A 27437-nucleotide genomic window follows, 5' to 3' on the forward strand; every position below is an offset into this window, starting at 1 on the left:
CACTGAGGTCCAGTAAAAACTCTCAACTCAGGTGAGCTTCCCTGCTTGGCAGTATTTGTGTTTATTGATATTCATGAATGACAAGAGATCAAAAAAACATACCCATGACTTCCCAGGGAAAAAAGAACAGAACCTCAGTGTTTGGTACCCTCGTGGACATTTTCCCTTGGCTAATTTAAACCTGTATCTTTACCCTGCAATAAACTGTAACCATGAATATACTGGTTTCAGTTGAGTTCGATCTTCCAGTGACTTATCAAACCTAAGAATGATTTGGAGAACCTCCTCAAGCTGCAATTGGTGTCAGGACTGGTCTAAGGGAACTGTCTTCCCCCTAACTATACGGTTGTTTAAACTGACATAACACTCTTCAGTGATTCCCCTCCCCTTGAATATGAGTGGAAATAGTGACTTGCTTTCAACCAATTATGTGGTAAAGGTTATGAGATACACACGATTACGTGTTCGCTGTTAGGTGAAATAGGACTGTTACACCCTCTTGCTGGAGTTTTTCCCTCCCTTGCCAGCAGTGAACTGCTGACATGCTGAGGGCTGCCAATGCTGGCTGGTTCACATGGCAGGGAACTGAAGGCAGTTTCTAGCAGCTGAGGACAATCTCTGGCCAACAGTCAGCAAAAAACTGAAGTCTTCAGTCTTACAACCGTAAGAAACTGAATTCTCTGGGCAAGCCTCAGATAAGACTGCAACCCCCACTTACACCATGATTGAAGTCTTGTGAGGTGTTCTGCAGAACCATTCCAGAATCCTGTCCCAGAGAAACGGTGAGATCATAAATGTGTATTGTTTCAGCCACTAATTTCATGGTAAGTTTAACGCAGCAGTAGAAAACCAATATAGCCCAACTCCACCATCACTGTTACACATAAGCACTCAGACTGTTAACCTATCTTCTCCATATAACTAATCATAATTCTGATACAATTAATAGCCAATAGTTATAATATTACTTTGACTTCATAAATACAGCTAAGCAATTTTCTCAAACTAGACTATGATTAATTTTCTTTTCTTGCATACAATTTTTCCTGGAGTTAAAAGAAGCTTGGATTTTTTTGTTTGCTCGATTTTCTATTTATTTATCACTGAAAGTCTTCTCCAAATGTCCAGTGATTAGTATGTTCAAACACATTAGGTTGTTAAACAAGATACATAAAACTGCACATAAGCATAAAGACTGATAAGTTCAAGAAGTAAATTTTAAAACCTCACTCACGAAGAGACACAAAAAATGATATAGACAATCCACACAGAAGTTATTCATTACATGACAATGACAACAAAATAAAATGATGATGAGAAAACTATAAAATAGCCAATAAGAAAATGTGCAAAATACATAAATAGAAAAAAGTTAACAAGCAGCAGCTCCCTTAAGTCAAATGCTTCCCGAGTACAGAGGGTAACATTTTCATACTCTTTGAGTTTTGTACCATATGTGTATTATTGCTTTTCTAGAAATACATATAAAAGTATTACTTAAAGTAAAAGAAAATAAGTTATGTTTTATATTTAGCCCTGTAGTAAAGTATCCTATATTTTTCTATAAAAGATAATCAATTTCCCAAGACATGCAGAACCAATTTTTTCATTTCCTTCTTACCTATCCTATCACATAGGACAGGACCCTGCTTCCAAATATGTCCATATGTTCAACAAAATCTACCCGTTCATAAAGGCAATGATCATTTCTAACATTGTCTTTTGCCACCTTCCACACATTTGTGCTAGGTGAGGAGTGCTGTTCAGTAAGTGTTTGATGAATTTAATTGAGGTGATCTGTATTTCGTCCTTCTTTTCACCCCACTCTGATGAAGCTTTTATATTTTATATTTTACTTATTATTTATGGCTGGGTCTTCGTTGCTGCATGAGGGCTTTCTCTAATTGCAGAGAATGAGAGCTATTCTCTAGTAGTTTGAGGACCTTTCACTGTAGTGACTTCTCTTGTTACGGAGCACAGGCTCTAGGGGGTACTTGTAGCACATGGGCTCAGCAGTTGCGACTGCAGGCTCCAGAGCTCAAGCTCAGTAGTTGTGACACGTGGTGAGTTGCCCCGGGACATGTGGGATCTTCTCAGAGCAAAGATCAAACTCATGTCCTCTGCATTGGCAGGTAGATTCTTAACCATTGGACCACCAGGGAGACCCTTAAATACTCCTTTGCTTCTATTACATAATCTCTTTCCTAATCCATCCTTTTATATTGATTAGACTTGATGAAGACAACCTGATGGCTGAATAATTATATTCATTTTAGTCAATCACTGTTGTGATACATTTCAATTATTATAAAGTCACTCTAATTCTTGGATTCTTCTTAAAAGTAAAATTTCAAAATTCATCAAAAACTGGAAATCCATTGTTTTGCTCATATTCAATTTGCTTTGACAGAAATTCTTTACTTAGCTTGTCAATTTTGTCTCGAGAGAAGAGATTGACATCAGGAATGAAATAGTGCTCGAGGTGTTCTGTCTTGAGACACTGAAGAAAGTATGTCACACAGTTATCAAAGCAGAGCTCCAGGTCTTTGTAATGCCACTGACTGTCATGTGGGTCCTGGGTACAGACATGAAAGAAAGCAGTCTTCACATGATAAGAACAGAACTTATCCAGTTCCCTTCGGTTTCCAAACTTTTTTTTCAGTTGTTCTAAAAGGTATTTCATCAGCTTTAAACACTCTTTCCTGTTGAACAGAAAAGAGAAGCATTTAGTTTTATTTCTTTACAACCTTTTTCATTCCACAAAGAACTTTAGGCATCTTACAGGAAAAACATACAAAGATGTAATAAACAATACAGATATATAATACATTTTTTACAAAGACACAAAAAACAAAAAAGGTATGTATGTGTGCGTATGTGCTCAGTCACTTCAGTCCTGTAGGACTCTTTCTGACCCTATTTACTGTACCCCACCAGGCTCCTCTGTCCATGAGATTCTCCAGGCAAGAATACTGGAGTGGGTTGCCATGCCCTCCTCCAGGGGATGTTCCCAGTCCAGGGATTGAACCCACATCTCCTGCATTGCAAGTGGACTCTTTACTGCTGAGCTACTAGGGCAGCCCAATGATATGTATAAATAATATAATTAGAGTCATTCTAAAACCTAATTATTTTTTCAAATACATACTTTAAAAGTTTCAAAAACATATTTTCTCCTTCCTTCTTCCTCATTCATAGCTTAAGTATTTTATTCTATTAGGATTAATTCAACTACATGAAAACTAGCAGATATTTTACATTATTCATCCAGTTTAGTATTTAGAAAAATCTTGTTTTAATTTTTATAAAATCATTGTCTTATTTTTATTTACATTAATCATTCAGTTATTTTGGTAGCTGACAAAATTTAATGTTTATACAATTATTAAGCCTTATCAACAATATACTTTTCTTAACGCTTGCTTCAAAACCTGCATGTGAAGCCTTAAAGACCCCCCGTGCTCACACTTTGGGTATCCTTGCTTTAACCTTTTAACTTTTGTGATCCTTATTCTATTCAGCTTTGAAAGTGAAAGTGACAGTCACTCAGTCGTGTCTGACTCTTTGCAACTCTATGGACTATATTCAGTCCATGGAATTCTCTAGGCCAGAATACTGGAGTGGGTAGCCTTTCCCCACCCCGGGGGATCTTCCCAACCCAGGGATCGAACCCAGGTCTCCTACATTGCATGCGGATTCTTTACCAGCTGAGCCACAAGGGAAGTCCAAGAATACTGGAGTGGGTAGCCTGTCCCTTCTCCAGCAAATCTTCCCGACCCAGGGATCAAACCGGGGTCTCCTGCATTGCAAGCAGATTCTTTACCAACTGAGCTATCAGGAAAGCCCGACTTTAAAAACTGAAATGAATGATTCTTTTCAAAACTCAGTACTTTATGGTATGTATGCTAATCAAGAAAAATAATTACCAACATCTTAGTGTTGTTTCAAACTTGGCTTGTCATTCCCTAGCCTTCCTCATAGCTAAACCATCTCAAAGCAAGCCCCAGCACCCAGTAAGAGCAGTCCTTTGGTCTCTTCCCATTATGCAACATTATTATTCATTGTCTTGAACCAACCAGAACATTAAGGCAAACCCAACTGTCATGGCTAGTCATGACTAGTATTCACACTCTCCACTCTTTCCTCCTCTCAGACATCCACAGCATCCAGGCTCAGGTCTATGCTCCCCAGCAGTCCCTTTTTATTTAAGATTATTTTTTTTAATGTGGACCATTTTTAGTCTTTATCGAATTTGTTACAATGCTGCTTCTGTTCTCTGTTTTAGTTTTTGTGCCTCAGGGCACATGGGATCTTACCTTCCCGACCAGGGATCGAACCCACACCCTCTGCACTGGAAGCTGAAGTCTTAACCACTGGACCACCGGGGAGGTCCCAGCATTGCCTTCTAACAACATTCTTTCCTTAGTCCCTTGGACCCGGCATCCTTGGTTTCATGCTTACACTCCAATACCCCTGGTCAATCCAGCCATGTGCTGCCCCCAGAACTCAACCCAGCAGTGGTAATCTTCAGGTTTCAACTAGAGTCAGCAAAGAACTAAGCATTCTATTGGTATGTCTGTCATTTACAAAATAAGGAGCTTACCTGCAACATTTTACTCCATCAGTTTCACAGCATGTTTTAGATTGTCCGTGATTTTTCAAAATGGCCTTTTCAATGTGAGAGAAGGACAGCCGCCATGTTTCCTCTTAATATCCAAAAGAAAAACAGAAAAGCACTTTACCAAAAACATCAATTTACAAACAACAAATATTTAAGTGATTTCCTTCATTATAATATAATTCTGAAAAATTTCTAGGGGGAGACAGACCAAAAGAAGTGAACAGATAAATAATGTGATTACATATTAAAACAAGTGATTTGACCAAGCAAACAATGGGCCAAGATAGAGAACAATTAGCGGAAGAAGTCAGAGCTTAATATAGTGAGCTATGGTAAGATCTGTTGGTTTTTATGTGTTGCTAAATTCTGTTTGCTGATGTTTTGTCTCTATAACAATTTGCATTGATTGAAATTTTTTGTTTATTCTTTTATACTATCCTTGCAAAGTTTTAGTATTTATGCAAAATGAATCAGGGTACGTTTCCTTTTTTTCTATTTTTTGTAAGTTTACATAAGAATAGAATGATTTCCCCCGTCTCCCCAAGTTTTACAATGGATAGCTCTGACCCATCCTATCACTGTTGAGTTTTAATACCAGGAATTGGTTTTTCGTTTTAAAAATCAATCAACACAACCTGTCACATTAGCAGAACAGGGGAGAAACACATGACCAACTCAACAGAAGCAGAAAATGCAGCCAATAAAATTTAATATTCATTCATCATTAAAACACCTTTCAGTAATTTAAATGCAGATGGAACCTTGATCTGATGATAGCAATATGATAATCTAACATAAAAAGTTGAAGCTTTTTCTTTGAAAACAGGAAGGCAGGCTGCTATCCTCATTCTGTTTGACATGCAATAGCTATCGTAGCAAGCACAGTAAGAGAAGGAAAAATAGGGTGATAGCACTGGAAAGAGAAAAACAAAGCCATCATTACTGATAGATGATATAATCATGTATATAGAAAATACAAAAGAAACAGAATGACAGGTATGTGTGAGTTCCATATATTCTTCAGTCTACTTTTCTGTTTTACAACTTTTCATAATGTTACAACTGCCTATGAGTAAATCTGATAAAAGATATATAAAATTTCTGTGAACATTCTAAAACTTCACTGAAAACTATTAGAGGCAATCCAAATAAACAGAGATGTGCAGCTGCACATGAATTAAAGACTCATTATTATAAATACATCACATCTCCCCAAATTCATCTGTAGAGTCAATGCTCTCACAATCAAAACTCCAGAAAAAAATGATTGTGGAACTTGACAATACCAACATTTTTATAAAAATAACAAAGGGTCAAGAATATCTAAAACACTCTTGAAGAAGGACAGAGTGGGAAAGCAAATATCAAGACTTATAAAGTGACATTATGTATGACATAATGGTATATAGCCCATGGACAGACAAAGATTTTGGGGGGACAAAATAAAGCATATAATACGTACACAATATACAGATAATAAATATATGGAAAAGGTGGCACAGAGAGAGGTGTGCTCACTGCTGCTATATAAATCCATTTACAACAATCCATTCATGCCATTCTGGAAAAGGCAAACTCTGTAGAGATGGTAAACAGATCAGTGGTTGCCAGAGATTTGGAATAGTGAAGGTTGAGTAAGTAGAGGTACTTTTCAGGGAAGTCAAACTATTATGTAATTATAGATAATGATGCAATGCATTTGTCAAAATCAATAGGACTTCATGGCATGAAGAGTGAAACTTAACGTACACAAACTGTTAAAAAGTCATTTAGACGGTCAAGGGATCTCAGGAAGGAATGCAGACTGTGCAAAGGGGCTCTAACTGCATCACAAACATATGACACAACCTCCCTGAAGGGGCTGGGGGCAAAAGGTGCTGACTGAAGTTGCTTTGGAAATGGAATCTGTAAGACTGAAGGTGAAAGGAACAATACACGTGCCCCAGGCACACGGGGGAATGGGTTTGCAATTCTGACGCGCCCATGTGTGGGTGGGAACTGAACAAGGAATGATGGGCTAGGTGGGTGGCAGATGGTAGGAGCCAGGCTTCTCACTGTTGGAAGGAAAGGTTACAGATAGCAAGGAGGAAAGGCAGGATGACCCACGTGGTAATGGATTACAGTTAGAGACATCAGCATGAACTCATGTACCACTTGATACAGATACAGGTGGTGAGCTGTGCATATCCTGGGGATAGTATACATACAAATATTTCCTTGCTCCTCCAGCTGAAAGGGATGACACTCTAGCAGCAGAACACACGCAGCACCTAGATCACACTTCTACAGTTCTAGTACACACTCTACAATAAAAGGATCCAGAGAGTTCCTTGGAGAAATGGCTGATTCTAGGACTGAAGCAGGAACTATACAAGATGAGCCTGGAGCATCTTGTAGCGCCAGAAAGTGAGTTAGTGCTGAAAATAAAAACAAAAAAACCCCACAACTATGGGACATATGTCCAAAGGATACAGGAGCCAACTGCAAGAGCTCCTGAAGACCAAAGCTAGAACAATTTAGGCAACAAAATGAAAGCAGTATTGAATTATAGCCCAAAATATGAGACAAATACCCATGAGTCCATACTGATATGATTTAAGTAAACAGATTAGAGAGGAGATAAATCTCCATGCAGAAGAATTCTGAATAATTTGTGTAAATACTCTGCTCTTAAAGAGGTGAGCTTAAGTGTGAGCTGTGCACAGTGACTTCCTTCCAAAACGCACAGTACGAAAAGGGGGAAAGAGAAGATCTTAATAGGGAAGAATCCTGGCAAACACTCCCTGAGCCAGGAGATTAAGCTCCACACCAGCAGTGCTAAGTCAGGCCCACGATGTACCGTTGATGCACTGTTATGAGAACGGCACTTCACTTCTGCAGTCCTCCCCCAAACCCAGAACTGCAATCTAATCACAAGAAAAACATGAGGCACATGCCAAATGAGGGCTGTTCCACAAAATATCTGACTGGTACTCTTCAAAACTGTCAAGGTCATCAAAACAAAGAAAGACTGGGAAACTGTCACAGTCAAGAGGAAACTAAGGAGACATGACGACTAAATGGAATGTAGCGAACTACATGGGCTCCTGGAACAGAAAGAGGACATCAGGTAAAAACCAAGGAAATCTGAGTAACAGGACTACATTAATATTGGTTCATTAATTGTGACCAGTGTGTCATATTAATGTAAGATGCTAAAATGGAAAATTGGTTATGTGGTATATAGAAACTCTCTATACTATCTTTGTACTTTTTTGGCAAATCTTAAACTATTCTAAAATTAAGTTTATTTTAAATAACGACATTGAGGCATCATTTCTCCCTTTTTGAATTATTGGCAAACATTCCAAAGTTTAATGAGTTCTGCTGATGAAGTTGAGGGTGAAATGGGCACTCTCCTACACACAGCTGTTGGGAATGCAAATTGGTAAATTCTGTATGGAGGTGACTTTGGCAATACTAGCAAAATTAGATATGGATTTACTATTCCTTGACAAACTGCAAAAATAGACTGTAAAAAGGAATGGGTGCTCAAAAAAACCCTTAGTGAGGTTTTTGAAAAGGTACACACACCTCAAGTGTTCACAGCCGCATCGTTCACAAGTGCCAAGATATAAAAGTAACACAAGTGTCCATAAACAGATGAATGGATAAAGCAGCTGTGGTATACAGTGGACTACTACTCAGTCATTAAAAAAAAGAATGAAATTTTGCCATCTGCAGCAACGTGGACAGACTTGAAGGGCATTATGCAGAGAAAGACAAAAACACTATATGACATGATTTATACATGGAACCTAAAAAAATAAACTAGAGAAAATAACAATAAGATTCACAGATAAAAGAGAACAAACGAGTGGTTACCAGTGGACGGGGCAATACAGGGGTGGGGAAGTGGGAAAGACAAACTACTGGGCGTAAGATCAGACTACAAGGATGTATCATCATACAACACAGGAAATATATAGCTAATATTTTGTAATAATTCTAAATAGAAAGTAACCTTTAAAAAGAGTATAAAAATTTTGTTAAAAAAAGAAATGACTGCTGGGCTTCCGGGTTGGCTCAGTGATAAAGAATCCACCTGGCAATGGAGGATCGGCAGGAGACACAGGTTAGGTCCCTGATCTGGGAAGATCTCACAGGCCATGGAGAAACTAAGCCCGTGCACCATAACTATACAGCCTGTGCCCTAGAGCCTGGGGGCCACGACCACTGAAGCCCGTGCACCACAAGAGAAGCTGCCGCAATGAGAAATCTGTGCACCACAACTAGAGAGAAGCCCCCAGCTCTCCACAACTAGAGAAAAGGCTAAGGAACAATGAAGACCCAGCACAGCCAAAAGAAAATAAATACATGGAAGTATTTTAAAAAACAAAAAAAGGAATGAGTGCTATCTCTATATACAGCTATGGCATGATCGCCAAGATATCTTATTAAGTAAAAGTAGAAAAATTGTACTCATCTTAAAAAGGGGGTTGCATATAAATAAATATATATATGCATATATATGTATATGCATATATATATACACACACAAAATGCTTGTACTTTTTAAAAACAAAAGTTAAACCCAAAACAATTAATGGATTTCCAATCGGGAAAGGAGAGAAGAGGGTAGAAGAAACATACAGGGAAGCTGTGTTTCCCTAAGAATACTTTTTTCTGTAGCTTTGACTTTGGGACCATACGAATGCTTTATAAATTTAAAAAACAAAACTAAATCAACATTTAAAATCCAATGTCTAAAATTAGAAACAATAATGAAAATGAATGTTAAGCATGCTGAGCTGGTTAGCTTAACCCACCAGGCTTCAGTAGCTGCAGAACATGAGCTCAGTAGTTGCTGCTCTAGGTCTTAGAGCTTAGGCTCAGTAGCTCGTGGTGCCCGGGCTTAGCTGCCCCATGGCATGTGGGATCTTCCCATACCAGAGATCAAACCCATGTCCCCTGCACTGGCAGGTGGATTCTTAACCACTGTACTACGAGGGATGCCCGAGAAAAATGTTATTTTAAAACAAGTTGTGGAATTAGCTAGAATACTTTACCCATAAACATTTCAGCATGGGTATTTCAGAGGCCAGTATTTATCTTTGTGTGTTTGATACTTAAGGTAAGATTTGCAAACAGTGAAACACACAAATCTTAAATATTGCATTTGATGAGTTTTGACAAATGACTACACCTGTGTAATTTAAGCTGTATCTGGAGTTAAAAAGTTATCATCATTCCAGAAAGCTCTCTTGTGCTCCTGCCTAATCAATCCCCAGTCACCTCAGGCAACCAATGTTCTAATTAAAAATAAAAAACCATAGATAAATCTCGCCTGTTCTCAAACATAATATAATTGAGCTTATACAGTATGGACCTTTTGTTTCTCTTTTCTTTCACCTGTCTTAATGTTTTTAAGACCCTCTTTTATCAGTAGTTCACTGACTTCTGTTGCTGAGTAGTCTTCTAGTTTATAAATATTATATCCATTATCTTTTGACAGACTTCTGGGCTATTTACAGATTTTGGTTGTTATGTATATTCTTGTATAAATGTGTTATGGACTTCATGTTGGATTACGGAAGACATATGTTTTACTGTATAAGAAACTGCCAGTCCCTCTGAGGAGGGAGGTGGGAGGGGGGTTCAAGATTGGGAACACAGGTACACCCGTGGCAGATTCATGTTGATGTATGGCAAAACCAATACAATATTGTAAAGTAAAATAATGAATGAATAAATAATAAAATAAAAATTAAAAAAACAAACTGCCAGACTGTTTCTCAAAGTGGTTGTACCATTTAACACTTCCATCAACAGTGTATGGATTATTCTTTTTAAATAAAGCTTTTCATGTTCATTGACTGGAATATCAGAACTGAAATTGATGAATAACTTTTTTGCATTTAAATGAATTTAAAATGCAGGCAGACTATTTAGATATTTGAGAACACTGCAGCTTTACTGATTTTTTTTCTATTTTAGCATTCATTGCATACATGCCTTGAAATGAGGTATTGATAAATGTGATGAAATGTATAGTCCTTGCCATGCTCATTATCATTCTGAAAATGATCTTTAATGCAAAGAAATATCTTCTAGCTTTATTTTATACATGATGATATTTTTATTTAGTTGACGTTCAATCCCTTTTGTTAGATAAAGCCAACTATGGATGACTACCAGTTTGAAGGAATTTGTATTTTAATGTTCGTACATTTTAGTGTAATAAAAACTATATGTTTCAAGTCTTAAGGTCAAAAAATAAACTTAATATTTTGACTGTCTTTTTATCTTAACAAAAAGAACTGCAAATAAAGTTTATACTTTTAAAAAATAATTATATTCTTGGTAACAACACCTGTATTATTATTTTGATAATATCAATTTTTCACTTTTTGATAATATCAAAATCATATTATTTGATTTTGATTAAAACAGATTGAAATTTTTGATAAAAAATCAAACAAAGTATATATTTTAAAATATACCTTGTGACCAGGAAATTTGTAATAAGACATTTGAAAAGAAAAAAGCTAAAATAGGTGTAATACATGCCTATCTATTGATAATACAAGTTATTTTCATTGCCCCTCTTAGCCACTCAGATACACACATACACACAGACATAGCCACAGGGTTTTGCCTACATATGAATAATCTGAAATGAGGAGAGATGGAGAGCAGCCAAGGGTACCAGAGCAGAGGTCAGCTGAGTGCCTGACCACCTCCACTTTTATCTTGGGCATGGATATGAGGAACTATCCAACCACATTGGCCTTTGTATAGGCACATGGCCACTGAAGGATGCTTCCTCATCCCTAGGCTGATGAGTCTCCCAGTCAACCCCAACGTAGTTGGCCAAGGGCCACAAAGAGAGCAGTATGGGTCCTGTTGAGACTTCTGTATCACATGCAATGAGGGTTTCTTGGGATAGCCCTTGTAGAAACTGTACACCCTTCTCCAGAAGTTATATTTCTTTCATAAAATTATGATACATGTAATTCCTTCTTATAAACAACTTTTCTTACAGAAAATGACTCCTACATACATGCAATATAAAGTTATGATGTGTGTCCACAAAACAATCCATCAAACTAAGCATGATGGACGATTTCTCGGATATGTTCATTTGTTATCTGATCTCATCTGTTATCGGATAACTTGACTTCATTTGTTATCTGTCCTCCAATTTCCCTGGAGTCCAGCAATAGTAGGTGCTAAAAGTCCTTTATAATTTATGAGAGAAAAAGAAAATAATAGGTGAATTCTTTTTCTACCTCAGAAGATATCGCCATTATTCAGCTTCACCTGTAGACTATCTCAGCCCAGTCTTCACAATTTGAATGTTACCCAAGAGCACCACCTGAAAACCTGTCCTGACCCAGGAGACCAGGGTACACGGGTGAGGAGACCCAATCAGTGGGCAGAACTGCAGCTGAGGCTGCAAGGAAGTTCTGCCAGCGGCATGGAGAGCAGTGGAAGCAGACAGAAGAAAGAGAGGAACAAGGCTGGAGTGACAACTGAGGCTCTGGTGATAACATCAGGAATACACAGCTGCTATTAACTCAACTAGGGATTCTGCAAGCACTGCCTCATTTTTATCTTCCCAGAACCTTTCAAGTAGTTTTGATTAACCCACATACACAGATGACCAAAACAGGTTTAGAGGGGCTTGATAACTAGCTCCAGATGACACACCTAATGAGGGAAGAAGCCTCAAGATTTAAATCCAGGGCAGTCAGATTGCAAGGCCAGTACTACTTTTCTTTACTAGCAAGAAACAAACAAAAACAACATTCAAACGTGGGCTAGTAAACATTTTAAAGCTGAGTATTCGATATTACTATTAAAATTATGCCCTTTGCAATTCCATCTCTCACCAAACTCCCATCTTAGCCCAACGGTTCTTGAAAAGCCAACAGCACCAGTTGATCTTTCACTGCCCTAGGATGTAACATTAACGACTCTTTTATCTATGGATATCTTTACATAAAGCTTCATAATCAAGATACCTTGGAAAAGACTTCCTTCCTTTGCATGCTTGGGTACCAGGTAAAATGGCTGTCGTTTTAGATTGCTCTTAACTTTTGCTCCAAGCCAGTTATTGATGGGCAGGCCTTTCTGGGTGCTAGCAGGCCAGCTGCTTCTTGATTCCAAAGCCAGGATGATATCCACAGATATTTCTCTAGGTTTTTTAATCAGAAGTGTTACAGCAGGGCTCCCTCTTTTCTTCCTCTCCATAATGACATCAGTATCTGTTTAAAGATATAATAAGGAAGAAAGGGCTTATCAATCCATTTTTCTCTAACACAGGAAAAATAACTATAATTGGAGATCTGTAAATACTAACTGTAAGACAAAAATTAGTTCTAAAGAAGAAAATGACCCCACAAGGCAGTGTTTTACTCATTTAACCAGTATTGATTGATACCCCTCAAGCAGTGGGGGTATCATGAAGATTCTGTTTCATATATAAAATGAAGAGCCCCCAAGGACTGTGGGATCTGGGAGTGCTGTGATTAAATTTTCATTTCAATATTTGTTTGGCAGTTGGAGAGAGGCCTGCATACGAGGTAGGATGACCAGCACGGAGGAGAGACGCTGATTTAGAAGTCCTCCGCAGGAAGTCCCTAGCAGTCCAATGGTCGGGATTCCGAGCTGATGCTGCCAAGGGTAGGGGTTCAAACCCTGGTCTGGGAACTAAGATCCTACAAGCCATGTGGTGCAGCCAAATTAAAAAAAAAAAAAAAAAAAAAGACCACAGCAACAAACCAACTCAGAGGGCAGAGGCCTGTCGTACAGAGAGGCAGTGAGCATTAAGGCACAGGGATCAACTGTCATTCACTGCAGCATTATTCACAATAGCCCAGATATGGAGAAAATCCACTGACAGATGAATAAGTAAGGAGACTGTGGCATATACAGACAATGGAATATTATTCAGCCTTAACAAGGAAGAAAATCCTGCCATTTGTAACAATGTGGATGAATGTGGAAGTCGTTCAGTTCAATCACTCAGTCGTGTCCTACTCTTTGTGACCCCACTGACTGCAGCATGCCAGGCTTTCCTGTCCATCACCAACTCCCGGAGCTTACTCAAACTCACGTGCATGGAGTCAGTGATGCCATCCAACCATCTCATCCTCTGTCATCCCCTTCTCCCACCTTCAATCTTTCCCAGCATCAGGGTCTTTTCAAATGACTCATTTCTTTGCATCAGGTGGCCAAAATATTAAGAGTTTCAGCTTTAGTATCAGTCCTTCCAATCAGGACTGATTTCCTTTAGGATAGACTGGTTGGATCTCCCTGCTGTCCAAGGGGCTCTCACAAGTCTTCTCCAACACCACAGTTCAAAAGCATCTTTGGTGCTCAGCTTTCTTTACAGTCCAACTCTCACATCCATACATGACTACTGGAAAAACCATAGCTTTGACTAGATGGATTATTGTTGGCAAAGTAATCTCTCTGCTTTTTAATATGCTGTCTAGGCTGGTCATAGCTTTTCTTCCAAGGAGCAAGTATCTTTTAATTTCATGGCTGCAGTCACCATCTGCAGTGATTTTAGAGCCCCCCAAAATAAAGTCTGTCACTGTTTCCACTGTTTACCCATCTCTTTGCCATGAAGTGATGGGACCAGATGCCATGATCTGAATGTTGAGTTTTAAGCCAACTTTTTCACTCTCCTCTTTTACTTTCATCAAGAGGCTCTTTAGTTCTTCGCTTTCTGCCATAAGTGTGGTATCATCTGCATATCTGAGGTTATTGATGTCTCCCAGCAATCTTGATTCCAGCTTGTGCTTCATCCAGTCCAGCATTTCATATGATGTACTCTGCATATAAGTTAAATAAGCACAGTGACAATATACAACCTTGACTTACTCCTTTGCCAATTTGGAACAAGTCTGTTGTTCCATATCCTTTTTTTTTTTTTTTCCCTATCCATTTCTAACTGTTGCTTCTTGACCTGCATACAGATTTCCCAGGAGGCAAGTCAGCTGGTCTGGTATTCCCATCTCTTTAAGAATTCTCCACAATTTGTTGTGATCCACACAATAAAGGCTTTGGCATAGTCAATAAAGCAGATGTTTTCCTGGAACTCTCTTGCTTTTTCAATTATCCAGCAGATGTTGGCAATTTGATCTCTGGTTCCTCTGCCTTTATTAAATCCAGCTTGAACATTTAAGAGAGCTGACACGGTCTAGGCTTGAGGCCTCAGGTCTTAAAGGGATTAAGATGACAGTATGAAAGGAAAGAAAGGAAGAGGGAACAGAGTGAACCAGATACAAGCAAACCTTTGGGGAGGATGGACCCTTGCCCAGCCAGTGACACAGAAGGAGAGGGAGCTAGAGCCTGGGAGACAAAGCTCCACCAGCCTTGCTGGGGTCCCCACCCAAGGAAGGGGCAGAGCAGGGCGAGACAGGAGCCCCCCCCCCCCAACTTCCTATCCAGTCTCAGCATCCTGGGCAGGCCATCTGAGTGCTTCCCATGTGTCAGGGTGTGTCAGGCCTGCATTGAAACCCTGCTTGTGGGAGCAGGTAAGTCAGCTGTTACTCAGCTCTGTTTTCCAAGTTTGAGCATGACCCCTCTATCTTAGAGGACACTCAGAAGACACTCGGGGACAGCCCTGGCAGTCCAGTGGCTAAGATGCCTCGCTCCCAGTGCAGAGGCTGAGCAGCGCTGGAGCATCTTTAAGGAGCTACCCCATGTCCAAGGGCAGGAAGAAGCCCCAGCAAGACGGTAGGAGGGGCAAAATTACATTTAGAATCAAACCCCATACCTGCCAGAGATGTTCAGAGGGCTCAAACAAACCTTGTGCACACCAGGACCCAAAGACCCCACAGAGACTGAGACAGAACTGTGTTTGAGTGTCTCCTGCGGAGGTACAGGTCAGCAGTGGAAGTCATTGTGCTAAGCAAAATGCATGACCTCATTTATACAAAGAATCTAAAAAAGTCAAATACACAGCAGCAGACTGTAGAACAGTGGTTACCAGCGGTGGGCAGGTGGGGAAAATGGGAAGACGTTCATTCAAGAGTACAGAGTTGCAGTTATGTAGGGAGAGTAAGATCTAACGTACAGTGTGGTGACTGTTAGTACAACTGTACTGTTTATGGGCAATGTGCCAAGAGAGTAGGTTTCAGATACTCTCACTTCACATACAAAAAAGGCAACTCTGGGAGAAGATGCTAATTAGCTTGACCGTGCTAGTCAGTTCATTATGTGTATCAAAACATCACGTTGTTCACCTCGATTATGGACAATTTTTATTTTTTAAAAAAGACCCATGTAGCAGAAGTGAAAGCAATAAAGAGGTTCAAATTAATAGAACTGGCATCCGGTCCCATCACTTCATGGGAAATAGATGGGGAAACAGTGGAAACAGTGTCAGACTTTATCTTGGGGGGGGGCTCCAAAATCACTGCAGATGGTAATTGCAGCCATGAAATTAAAAGACACTTACTCCTTGGAAGAAAAGTTATGAGCAACCTAGATTGTATATTCAAAAGTAGAGACATTACTTTGCCGACTAAGGTCCGTCTAGTCAAGGCTATGGTTTTTCCTGTGCTCATGTACGGATGTGAGAGTTGGACTGTGAAGAAAGCTGAGTGCTGAAGAATTGATGCTTTTGAACTGTGGTGTTGGAGAAGACTCTTGAGAGTCCCTCGGACTGCAAGGAGATCCAACCAGTCCATTCTGAAGGAGATCAGCCCTGGGATTTCTTTGGAAGGAATGATGCTAAAGCTGAAACTCCAGTACTTTGGCCACCTCATGCGAAGAGTTGACTCATTGGAAAAGACTCTGATGCTGGGAGGGATTGGGGGCAGGAGAAGGGGACGACCGAGGATGAGATGGCTGGATGGCATCACTGACTCAATGGACGTGAGTCTGAGTGAACTCCGGGAGATGGTGATGAGCAGGGAGACCTGGCGTGCTGCGATTCATGAGGTAGCGAAGAGTCGGACAAGACTGAGCAACTGAACTGAACTGGTAGGTAAAACTGAATCTGTGAGGTAAGGGAGAAGGTAGGAGTCGGGGAAGCCATCCCGCGACACTGGCCTGGGAAATGGTTGACGCTGAGTCTACTGTTCAACACAGAGTTGGCTGAAGGAAGAAAGACTGGATTGAGATGAACTTCATTTCATCTACACTGAGTTCTAGGTACATGTGGGACACCCAACTGGAGATGGCCAATGGCCAGAAATTTGGGAAAGGCTTCTAGAGGAGAGATACTGGCTTTGGGGGGCGGGGTGTACAAGCAGTAGTGAAAGACCGCTCCCAGATAAGACTTTCGGAAAGGACCACAATGGGAGAGAGGACGTATCTCCAAGGAGAAAATCCCACTGCATACCTTCATTTTCTTTGTCACTAAATCCAGAAACCCACCTCCTTCTTACCCATTACGTCTCCTTTAGTCCTTTTACGACCTAGGAGTGTCCATCCACCATTGAGAGGCACCCCCACACATGGTCTCTGGATCCCTTCCTTCTTACCTCATTCCTTCCATAGCTCCCTCTCCCATCGGTGGCCTCCCCTCCTACCGGATCATTCCTGTCTTCACACAAAGGGGATCCAGTGTCTCTCATCCTGAAGGACACTCTCCGTTGACCCTGCATCTATGCTGCCTCCCCACTTATCCATCCTTCCACTTCCTTTGCAGCCAACACTTTCTAGAAAGTTACCATGATGCTGTCTCTACAGCATCCCGACCCTTCTCTCTCATGTGCTGAGGACTCCACTGAAACTTCTGAGTCAAACTTACCAACAATCCCCACAAAACAAACCAAACCAAGTGCAAACATGATCTGGATGTTAGTGTGCTGTAAACACTGATGACTCCTGCAGAACATGCATAGTCTCCTTTTGCTCCCTCTTCTCTCCAGCCCCTAATGAGATCCTCTTCTTACCACTCTGCTTAATACTGAAATTTCCCCCCAGGCCATCCCCCCAGCATTCCTGAACCCTCTCACTTTACAATACTTTTTCACCATAGGATTCTCTAACTTATCCAAAGCCAAACTCCCAACTGCCTTCTTAAACTATCTTCTTCACAGAAGTCAGAGCAAATTTTTAAAAGTATGAAGCCAATCAATCATTAATGAACAAAAGCCACTCAGTTGTGTCCAGCTCTTTGTGACCCCATGGACCTTGCAGTCCATGGAATTCTCTAGGCCAGAATACTACAGTGGGTAGCCCTTCCCTTCTCCAGAGGTTCTTCCCAACCCAGGGATGAACCCAGGTCTCCCACATTGCAGGCAGATTCTTTACCAGCTGAGCCACAAGGGAATCAATTACTTTCTAATTAAGACCTGAATTCTCAATGGAACACGGCATAAAATCTGAACTCCTTTCCAGGATCCACAAGTCCTCCTAGAATCTGGCCCATAGCCACTTTTACTTCATTTCAGGTCACTCCTCCCCTTGTCCATACGGCCCTCTTTTTGCTCCTTGAGCTTATCAAGCTCTTTTCTGCCACAGGGCTTTACTCCACCACCCACTCTATCCCAACTGCTACCACGTCTCCCAGTTCCTTCCCTTCAAAGCACACACTGTAATTTGTTTTTGCAAATTCAGGAGGGGAGTCCCATTGATTTTACTCAACCACCTACACCCAAGGGTGCAGGCAGCTTCTCAGCAAATATTCAGTGAAGATCAAAATAGAGCCAACTGGAAATTCTCTGGTAGTCCTGTGGCTAGGACTCTGTGCTTTCACCACCAGGAGCCCAGGTTCAGTCCCTGATCAGGGAACTAAGATCCTGCAGGGCCACATGGTGCAGCTAAAAAAAACAAAAAAACAAACAAAATAGAGCCAATCAACATTTAGGATGAATACCAAGAAAATGTAGTAGACTAAAATTAAGAGCAAAAGCTTGTTTCTAGAAGGCAGTCTGGGCTTCCCAGGTGGTGCTAGTGGTAAAGAACCCGCCTGCCAATGCAGGAGACCTAAGAGACATGGGTTCAATCCCTGAGTCAGGAAGATCCCCTGGTGGAGGGCATGGCAACCTACTCCAGTATTCTTGCCTGCAGAATCCCATGGACAGAGGAGCCTGGTGGGCTACAGTTTCCGTAGGGTCTCAAAGAGTTGGACACGACTGAAATGACTTGGCATGCGTGCAGTCAACAGTCTGCTGCAGGGAAATCAAAAAAGATTAGGAGAAGAAATTAGTAGGTATGATTACACCTTAAAGAATCAAAAGTCAAAGATCTTACCTTCAATATTTTTAATTTCTTCCTTAATGATTTTCCTAAACCTGGACAGCATCTTAGAAGCCGATAAGATACCCCCTTCTAAGAACTGATCCAGAGGACTTCCTTTGGGATTTCTTTTGAATTTCACAAAGTAATGAGCACTACTGTTGTCATATTCTTCCAGCTGAATTCGGGGGACCTCCAGTTTGAACATAACATCAAATTCATTAGGAGCAGAAATCTAAGAAACAGGAAAAATAGCACTGATTGTGTTTGCTTGTAAATATTTTCCAACCCACTACAATCTTTTTCATGAAATTTCCACTTAAAATCATACTGTGTAAAGCAAGAATCCTAATAGAGAATAGTAGAGCTGGGAGAATATTATTGGTTTCACTTGCAGGTTCTACACTCATTTTAAAAAACAATTTAAAATACTATTCAAGGTTTAAAATCTGTACCAGTTTTTTCCCTGAGTTCAAAGCTTGATAAATTAAAGACCTTTAAGATGCTACCTTTTATGTCACAAGCTACACACTAAGCCACCCTCCTGTCTGGTCTCAAAAGTGTGTGTAGTTACCTCCTGGCTAGTTGATCAAGGGCCCTTGCCTTATAGCTAACTGTCATCCAAACTGAGTATTAGCTCCAAGTCACACACTAACTAATTAGTGTCTTTGAACCACACCATTTTAAAAGCTTCACGGTATTTCCCGGAAGTCCTGTGGTTAGGACTCCAAGTTTTTGCTGCCAAGGGCACATGTTCAGTCCCTTGTGGGGGAACGAAAATATCAAAAGCTGCACAGCATGGATAAAAAATAAATATCATCATATATATAAAGAGCATCAAAGAATCTTCTTCATCACCGCAATAATAATGATAGCAATTATAATCAATGATTACTTTCTTATAGTAAAAATGCAGGGACTTCCCCAGTGGTTAAGAATCTGCCTTGCAATGCAGGGCACATGGGTTCAATCCTAGTCAGGGAATTAAGACTGCACACGCCGTGGGGCAGCTGGGCCCAAGACCTGCACCTACAGAGCCTGTGCACTCTAGTCTGTGCACCACAACTCCAGAGAAGCCCACGAGCCACCGCGTAAGATCCCACGTGCTGCAACGGAGACCTCATGGAGCCAAAATAAATAAAAAATAAATATTTTAAATGCACAAGTCTTTCACTCATTAACGGTAAGCTTCAAATACGGGTACTGGACTGTCTTATTGAACACAATTACCTGGTGGCCCTATGTTTTTTGCCTCCCACATCAATGTGGCTAGTCCACATTGAGATGTACCAGGCGGTGTGTGGACTATATCCTCTCCAAACTCATATACTGAAGCCCTAGCCCTCAATGTGAGGGCTTTTAGGAATTAATGAAGGTTAAATGAGATCATAAAGGGGAGGGTCTTAGTTGACAGGACTGGAAGAAGTGAGATCAGTCATGTCCCTCTGTACACGTGCTGAGGAACACGGTGAGGATACAGGGACGAGATCTGCAAAGCAGGCTGAGAGCCCTCACCAGAACCTAGCCATTCTGGCACCCTAATCATGGACTTCCAGCCTCCAGAATTGTGAAAAAATAAATGTCTATTGTTTAAGCCTCTCAGTCTATGGTATTTTGTTATGGTAGCCCAAGCTGACTAGGAGATACTACAAGGGTAAAACAAACACTTGAAGTGCCATCCGTGGGAATGAAGTACAAGCCTCTGAAAATCCACTCCTCCAGAAATGGTCAAATTCAGCTTTTTCAGATCTCTGTAAATTAACCAAATGACCTGCAACAATCCAAGGAAGATTTATTCAAGAAAAATGGCTGAATCTCGGTAAGGACAATGAGCCTTGTGGACATTCTAAATTCTACATTCTACCGTCATGCCCAGCAGCATTCCCACTTCTGATCAGAAACCTCCATCAAGAGTAGACACGACCCTGACTTCTAACAGCAAATGTTAGGTTTGCCTGTTTGGGAACATCATATAAACTAAATCATATAGTAGGAACTCTTTACATCTGACTTCTTTCATTCATCATTGTTTGTGAGATTCATCCATATCACTGTATCTATAGTGGCAGTTCTTTCTCATTCTTTATAGTATTCCATTGAATTAATGGAATATACCAAAATAGATTTATGTATTCTGTTGTTGAATATTGTTTCCAATTTTTACTACAAATAGTTCTGAGTTTAATTATTATAGTTATTCTGAGCATTCTTACATATGTCTTTGGGTGGCCACGGGCACTCATTTCTATTGGTTATTCACCCACGAATGGGACTGCTGGACCATAGGACAGGCAAACCTTTAACTTTAGAAAAATTTTTCGTTTTCAAAAGAAGAAGTACCAATTTATCCTCCCATCATCAACATAAGGGAGTTTCAGTTGCTTCATATCTTCCTCAAACTTGGAATTGTCAAAATTTTAACATTTAAAATTTTAGCTCAATGAACAAAAAATAGGTTCATGTGGACAAGAAGATGACATGAAACAAAGCTGAAGAGGAGGCCAGGGCCCAGATTCTGCGAGGACATGTAGATCCCAGAAAGGAGCTCAGATTTATTCCACTGTGTTCATTGAGAATGCAGGTTTTAGCTTTCTATTTTTGAAAATTTACTCTGGCCTCTGTGGAGAAGATAATACAAAAAGGTAAATAAGGAGATCAGAAAGGCAAAAGTTCAGGTGAAAGATGCTGGCTTAGATGGGGGCTGGGGTGAGGTGCTGGGGATTGGAAAAAACAACATATGAACTGGTAATCCCACAGAGAATTTCTACAAGAAAATTTCCATATTTTCACCCAGAATTTGATATTACATACATGAATGGAAATGCATCAACATGAACCCAAGTGAAAGGTTAATGAGAAATGTCTTTTACTTCTCAAATATAATGGTATCAGGTCACAAAGTTTGGAATCCCATTTTGAAATTCAAGTGCATGCATAAAATAAAAAATACACCAAAATAACAGTGAACAAAATAAAAAGCAATAATATTGTTCTTTTATGTGCTTTTCTGAATTTTCCAGGGACATCAACACAGAACAGTGGCAAATATGGGAGAGGCTGAGGACAGAGGTATGGAGGGTTCGTACTGCTGTGCCATGGTCTACTACTGGAGGGCAGGCACTGCGTCAACTCTAAAATGAACATGAAGACCTTTTATAATCAATTTTTAAAAATCAATATATGTTTTAGATAAAACAAATTTCATTGGGTTTCTTTTCATCAGCTTGATTTTAAGAAGGAGACTTGTGAATGGATAACAAGGAACTCTGCTCAATATAACAATCTAAATGGGAAAAGAATTTGAAAAAGGATGCATGTATATGTATAAATGAATCATTTTGCTGTACTCCTGAAACTATCACAACACTGATAATCAACTATACTCCAATATAAAATAAAGTTTCTAAAAAATAAATAAAAAGGAGAGTGATTCTGATTGGACACTGCTCTGTAAATGTCTTAATTGTCCTTGAGTTCTAACTAATAACTTTCTCTTTTCCTTTGAACCATCCATAGAACTGAACAGTTTGATATTTATGTAATAAGAATCATGCTCTAGACAGATAGTTGATATAAGTTTTGCTCACTTGGCTTTCAAGTAGCTTTAGATGAAATTATGAGTGGTCTTCAGTGCTAAAAGCATTTAAAATCCAAAACCAGGTACATACACTACATCTTCCTGTGATAAATATCCTGCATGCGTTCCTGCTCAGTCCTGTTCAACCTGTTGGGACCAAGTGGTCTGTCCTGCCAGGCTCCTCAGTCCTTGGAATTTTCCAGGCAAGAATACTGGAGTGGGTTGCCATTTGCTACTCCAGAAGAACGGTACAAAAAAAAAGTCTTAATGACTCGGATAACCACAATGGTGTGGTCACTAACCAGAGCCAGACATCTTGGAGAGTGAAGTCAAGTGGGCCTAAGGAGGCATTACTGCAAAAACAGCTAGTGGAGATGATGGAATTCCAGCTGAGCTATTTAAAATCCTTCAAGATGATGCCGTTTTAAGTGCTGCGCTCAAACTGGCAGCAAATTTGGAAAACTCAGCAATGGACACAGGCCTGGGAAAGATCAGTTTTCATTTCAATTCCAAAGGAGGGCAATGCCAAAGAATGTTCAAACTACCACACAATTGCACCCATTTCACACGCTAGCAAAGTAATGCTCAAGATCCTTCAAGTTACGCTTCAACAGTAAGTGAACCAAGACCTTCCAGATGTACAAGCTGGATGTAAAAAAAGCAGAGGAACCAGAGATCAAATTGCCAACATCTGCTGGATCACAGATAAAGCAAGAGAATTCCAGAAATACATCTACTTCTGCTTCACTGATTATGCTAAAGCCTTTGATTCTGTGGATCACAACAAATTGTGGAAAATTCTTAAAGAGATGGGAATACCAGACCACCTTACCTACCTCCTGAGAAATCTGTATGCAGGTCAAGAAGCAACAGTTAGAACCAAACATGGAACAACGGACTGGTTCCAAACTAGGAAACGAGTATGTCAAGGCTGTATATTGTCACTCTACTTAATTAACTTCTATGAAGAGTACATCATGCAGATGACAGGCTGGATGAAACTCAAGCTGGAATCAAGATTGCAGGGAGAAATATCAATAACCTCCAGTACTCTTGCCTGGAAAATTCCAAGGACTGAGGAGACTGATAGGCTACAGTCCATGGGGTCACAAAGAGTCGGACACGACTTAGTGACTTCACTTTCACTTTCAGATATGCAGATGATATCACCATCTGGCAGATGATACCACCTAATGGCAGAAAATGAAGAGGAACTAAAGAGCCTCTTCATGAAGCTGAAAGCAAAGTAAAAAGCTGGCTTAAAACTCACCATTAAGAAAACTAAGATGATGGCATCCAGTCCCATCACTTCATGGCAAATAGAAGGAGAATATATAGAAACTGTGGCAGATTTTATTTTCCTGGGCTCCAAAATCACTGTGGACAGTGACTGCAGCCATGAAATTAAAAGATACTTGCTCCTTGGAAGAAAACTATGACCAACCTAGACAGTGTATTAAAAAGCAGAAACATCACTTTGCCAAAAAAAGTCCATCTAGTCAAAGCTATGCTTTTTCCAGTAGCCATGTATGGATGTGAGAGATGGACCTAAAAGAAGGTTGGACCTGTGAAGAACTGATGCTTTCAAACTGTGGTGCTGGAGAAGACTCTTCAGAGTCCTTTGGACAGCAAAGAAATCAAACTAGTCAATCCTAAAGTAAATCAACCCTGAATATTCATTAGAAGGACTGACACTAAAGCTGAAGCTCCAACACTCTGGCCACCTGGAAGAGCTGACTCATTAGAAAAGACTCTGATGATGGGAAAGATTGAGGGCAGGGGGAGAAGGGAGAGACAGAGGATGAAATGGTTTCATGGCATCACACAGTCAATGGACAGGAGTTTGAACAGACTCCCAGAGATGGCGAAGGATGGGGAAGCCTGGTGCGCTGCAGTCCATGGTGTGGCAAAGAATCAGACAAACACGACTTAGTGACCGAACAACTACTACTCCAGGGCATCTTCGCCATACAGAGATCGAATTCAGGTGTCCCACATTGGCAGGCGGATTCTTGACCACTGTGCTAACCCGGGAAGCTCAAATAGCACTGTTCAGTCACTCAGTCGTGTCCGACTCTTTGCGACCCCATGGACTGCAGCACGCCAGGCCTCCCTGTCCATCACCAACTCCCGGAGTTTACTCAAACTCATGCCCATTGAGTCGGTGATGCCATCCAACCATCTCATCCTCTGTCGTCCCCTTCTCCTCCAGCTTTCAATCTTTCCCAGCATCAGGGTCTTTTCAAATGAGTCAGCTCTTCCAGGTGGTCAAAATATTGGAGTTTCAGCTTCAACAATGAACTTCAAATAGCACTGAGCCCACACCAATAAAATGAGCAGCCATATAGGGTTCCAAGTTGTGACCAATAACAATGAGCAGCCATATAGGGTTCAAAATGGTGTAAAACATTCTCTGACGGTGCAGTTTACAATCTATATGGCAAGCCAAAACAAATCAGCGTTTTATCAGGTGTCACAGACCACTCAAGCATTACTTCCGAAGCGAAGTGAGGGGCGCGGAGGAGGCGCCCGGCGGCTCACCTTCACGCGCTCGTAGTAGCTCCCGGTGCCGAGCAGGTCGACGCCTTTGAACTCCGACTCGCAACTGTTCAGCCGCCGCAGCAGGTGGTCCACCAACCTGTTCACCACCTCCGCCGCGATGGATATCGCCTGACGGCTCAGCTTCAACTTCTCCAGCACGGCCCGGGGCTTCCAGGCACCGGGCGCCTCCTCCCTTCGCCCGAGATGCGGAGCCGGGGCCCACGGGCCGGGGCCTTCCGGGGGCCCGGACTGGGGTCTCCGCGCCCGAGCGGAGCTCGGGGTCGCCCGGCTGCGAGCGGTAGCCCTGGGCAGGGGGTGCCCGGGGACCGCGGGAGGCTCTGCGTCCGCGGTCGGAGCCGCCAGGCCCTCCGCCTGGTCCTCGGCGCGGGCCGCCCGCGCGCGCACCTGCGGCTTCTCCCGAGGATCCAGGCGGCTCTTCTCCCTCCGGGAGCCCGACGCCCCAGCGGGACCGCACCTGCGCGCGCGGGGCCGGGCGGCCTCGGGGACAGCCGCTGGCTCGCTGGGCGCCGCGGACGCTCCGCCCTCCACAGCCGGCGCCGAGACCCCGGAGGCGGTTTCCGAAGCTCTCCGCGTCGCCCTTCCCCGCGGTGGGGCCATGGCTGGCGTTCTCTTGTTTCCCTGAGGGAGACCAGCTCGGGGAACAGGCCGCGCGTGAGGAGGAACCGGCAGTCGCGGTAGGAAATGAAACTTAAAAATGTGGCGGGAACTGAGCGGACGCGGTGGGGCGCACGCGCGGAAAACCTGGCGGGGCGGGGCGGTCACGCGGAGGCACGTCCCCGCCTCAGAAGCGCGGGGCCGCGCGAGCGCGCGCGCGCCCAGGTGTCCGCTGGATTTTCTTGCGTCGAGCGCTGCCTTGTGGCTTGGGAACTAGGCAGAACCGAACCGAGGAAAGCGCAAAAGACCTTTGAAAGCGAGAGGCGTTTAATGGCGTATCGCCTAAGAACATTTGGGAAAAACTATCTCACACATTGAACTTGACGGAGCAACTTTCTAAATGCAAGTATAAGTAAAGGATTTTCTTATTAATAGTAAACAGATTTTTTTTTACTAGGTGGAATCATATAGATTGAATATTGAATAATAATTGGATTGAATAATATGGATTGAATATGGAATAAATATTACTTAACCTTTTTTTAAAACATCGTTTTAAAAGCACCCACAATCAAAGTGTAAAGTTCTTATTGGTGAGTTTTATCCACTGGTTCTCAAAAGCCCATCAAACATCGGCACATCAGCACTTATATTTTTAAATAATACTGCTTCGGCCGTTGTGATTCCAGAGTATTTCAATACAAGCTTTTAAGTATCGATTTCTAAAGCCAAGTCCTTTACAGAAATACATGTTTGATAGAAAGCCCTAGGTTTAGCATGCCTTGGTACTTTTTTTTTTTTTTAACCATCCTAACCATTTTAAGTGTACAGTTCAGAGTGAAACCATCGCCACCATCAGTCTCAAGAATTCTTCCTCTTGAAAAACTGAAACTCTACCCATTAAACTAACACCCCATTCCCTCCTGCTTGCTCTGACTTCTGGAAAGCACCCTTCTGTCTCTAATCTGACCATCTAGGTTCCTTATGTAAGTGGAATCATATTTTTCCTTTCATGATGAGCTTATTCAATAATAAAGTCCTCAAGGTTTCTCTATGTTGTAGCACGTCTCAGCCTTCCTTTTTAAGGCTGAATAATTTCATTGTATTATATGTATGTAGAGGGGAAGAGGACGACAGAGGATGAGATGGTTGGATGGCATCACCAACTTGATGGGCATAAGTTTGAGCAAAGTCCGGAGTTGATGATGGACAGGGAGGCCTGATGTGGTGGAGTCCATGTGGTCTCAAAGAGTCTGACAGGACTGACTGAATTGATAGGTATGTATATAAAACACATTGTTTTCCATTCATCTGTCAAAGGACAAAATGCCTTGATTACTTTTCTAAAAGGTTTCCTTGAAACCAGTATTTTGATATATCCTTCTCTGAATTTTAAAAGATGTCTTTCTTTTGTAAAATGGAAGGAGGACTAGTGTATAGTCAGACTTCTCAAGCAGACCAATTTCAGGCAAGAGTAAAACGGAAGCTGAAAGTTGGAAGCCATTTCCTTAAAATCGCAGGTCCCTCGGACTGTCTTCCAGGATGTGCAGGAGTATGCCTCTTCCACATTGAAGACCTCTGCTCTGTGATTCTGTTTCTGTCCTCCAAGGGCTCCATGCCTGTCCTGAAATCCTGTAAATGCTGAGGTAGCCGGCTTAATGCTGTCTTCTGTTGCTGCTGCTGCTAAGTCGCTTCAGTCATGTCCGACTCTGTGCGACCTCATAGACGGCAGCCCACCAGGCTCCCTCGTACCTGGGATTCGGCAGGCAAGAACACTGGAATGGGTTGCCATTTCCTTCTCCGATGCATGAAAGTGAAAAGTGAAAGTGAAGTCGCTCAGTCATGTCCCACTCTTTGAGACCCCATGGACTGCAGCCTACCAGGCTCCTCTGTCCA

At 41.5% G+C, this 27437-nt stretch overlaps 1 protein-coding gene across 1 annotated transcript; it reads right to left on the bottom strand.

Moving 5' to 3' along the window:
* Nucleotides 1–1085: 1085 nt before the first annotated feature.
* CGAS (cyclic GMP-AMP synthase) lies at nt 1086–25544 on the bottom strand. The gene is made up of 5 exons (XM_068985354.1): nt 24927–25544; nt 18824–19043; nt 12628–12870; nt 4604–4706; nt 1086–2702 (listed from the first exon to the last, which is right to left on the bottom strand). Exons 1-5 carry the CDS (start codon nt 25542–25544, stop codon nt 2351–2353), a joined length of 1536 nt encoding a protein of 511 aa, XP_068841455.1. The 3' UTR covers nt 1086–2350.
* Between the last annotated feature and the right edge of the window lie 1893 nt (nt 25545–27437).

Source organism: Capricornis sumatraensis, chromosome 13, assembly GCF_032405125.1.
Source record: "Capricornis sumatraensis isolate serow.1 chromosome 13, serow.2, whole genome shotgun sequence".
NCBI lineage: Eukaryota > Metazoa > Chordata > Mammalia > Artiodactyla > Bovidae > Capricornis > Capricornis sumatraensis.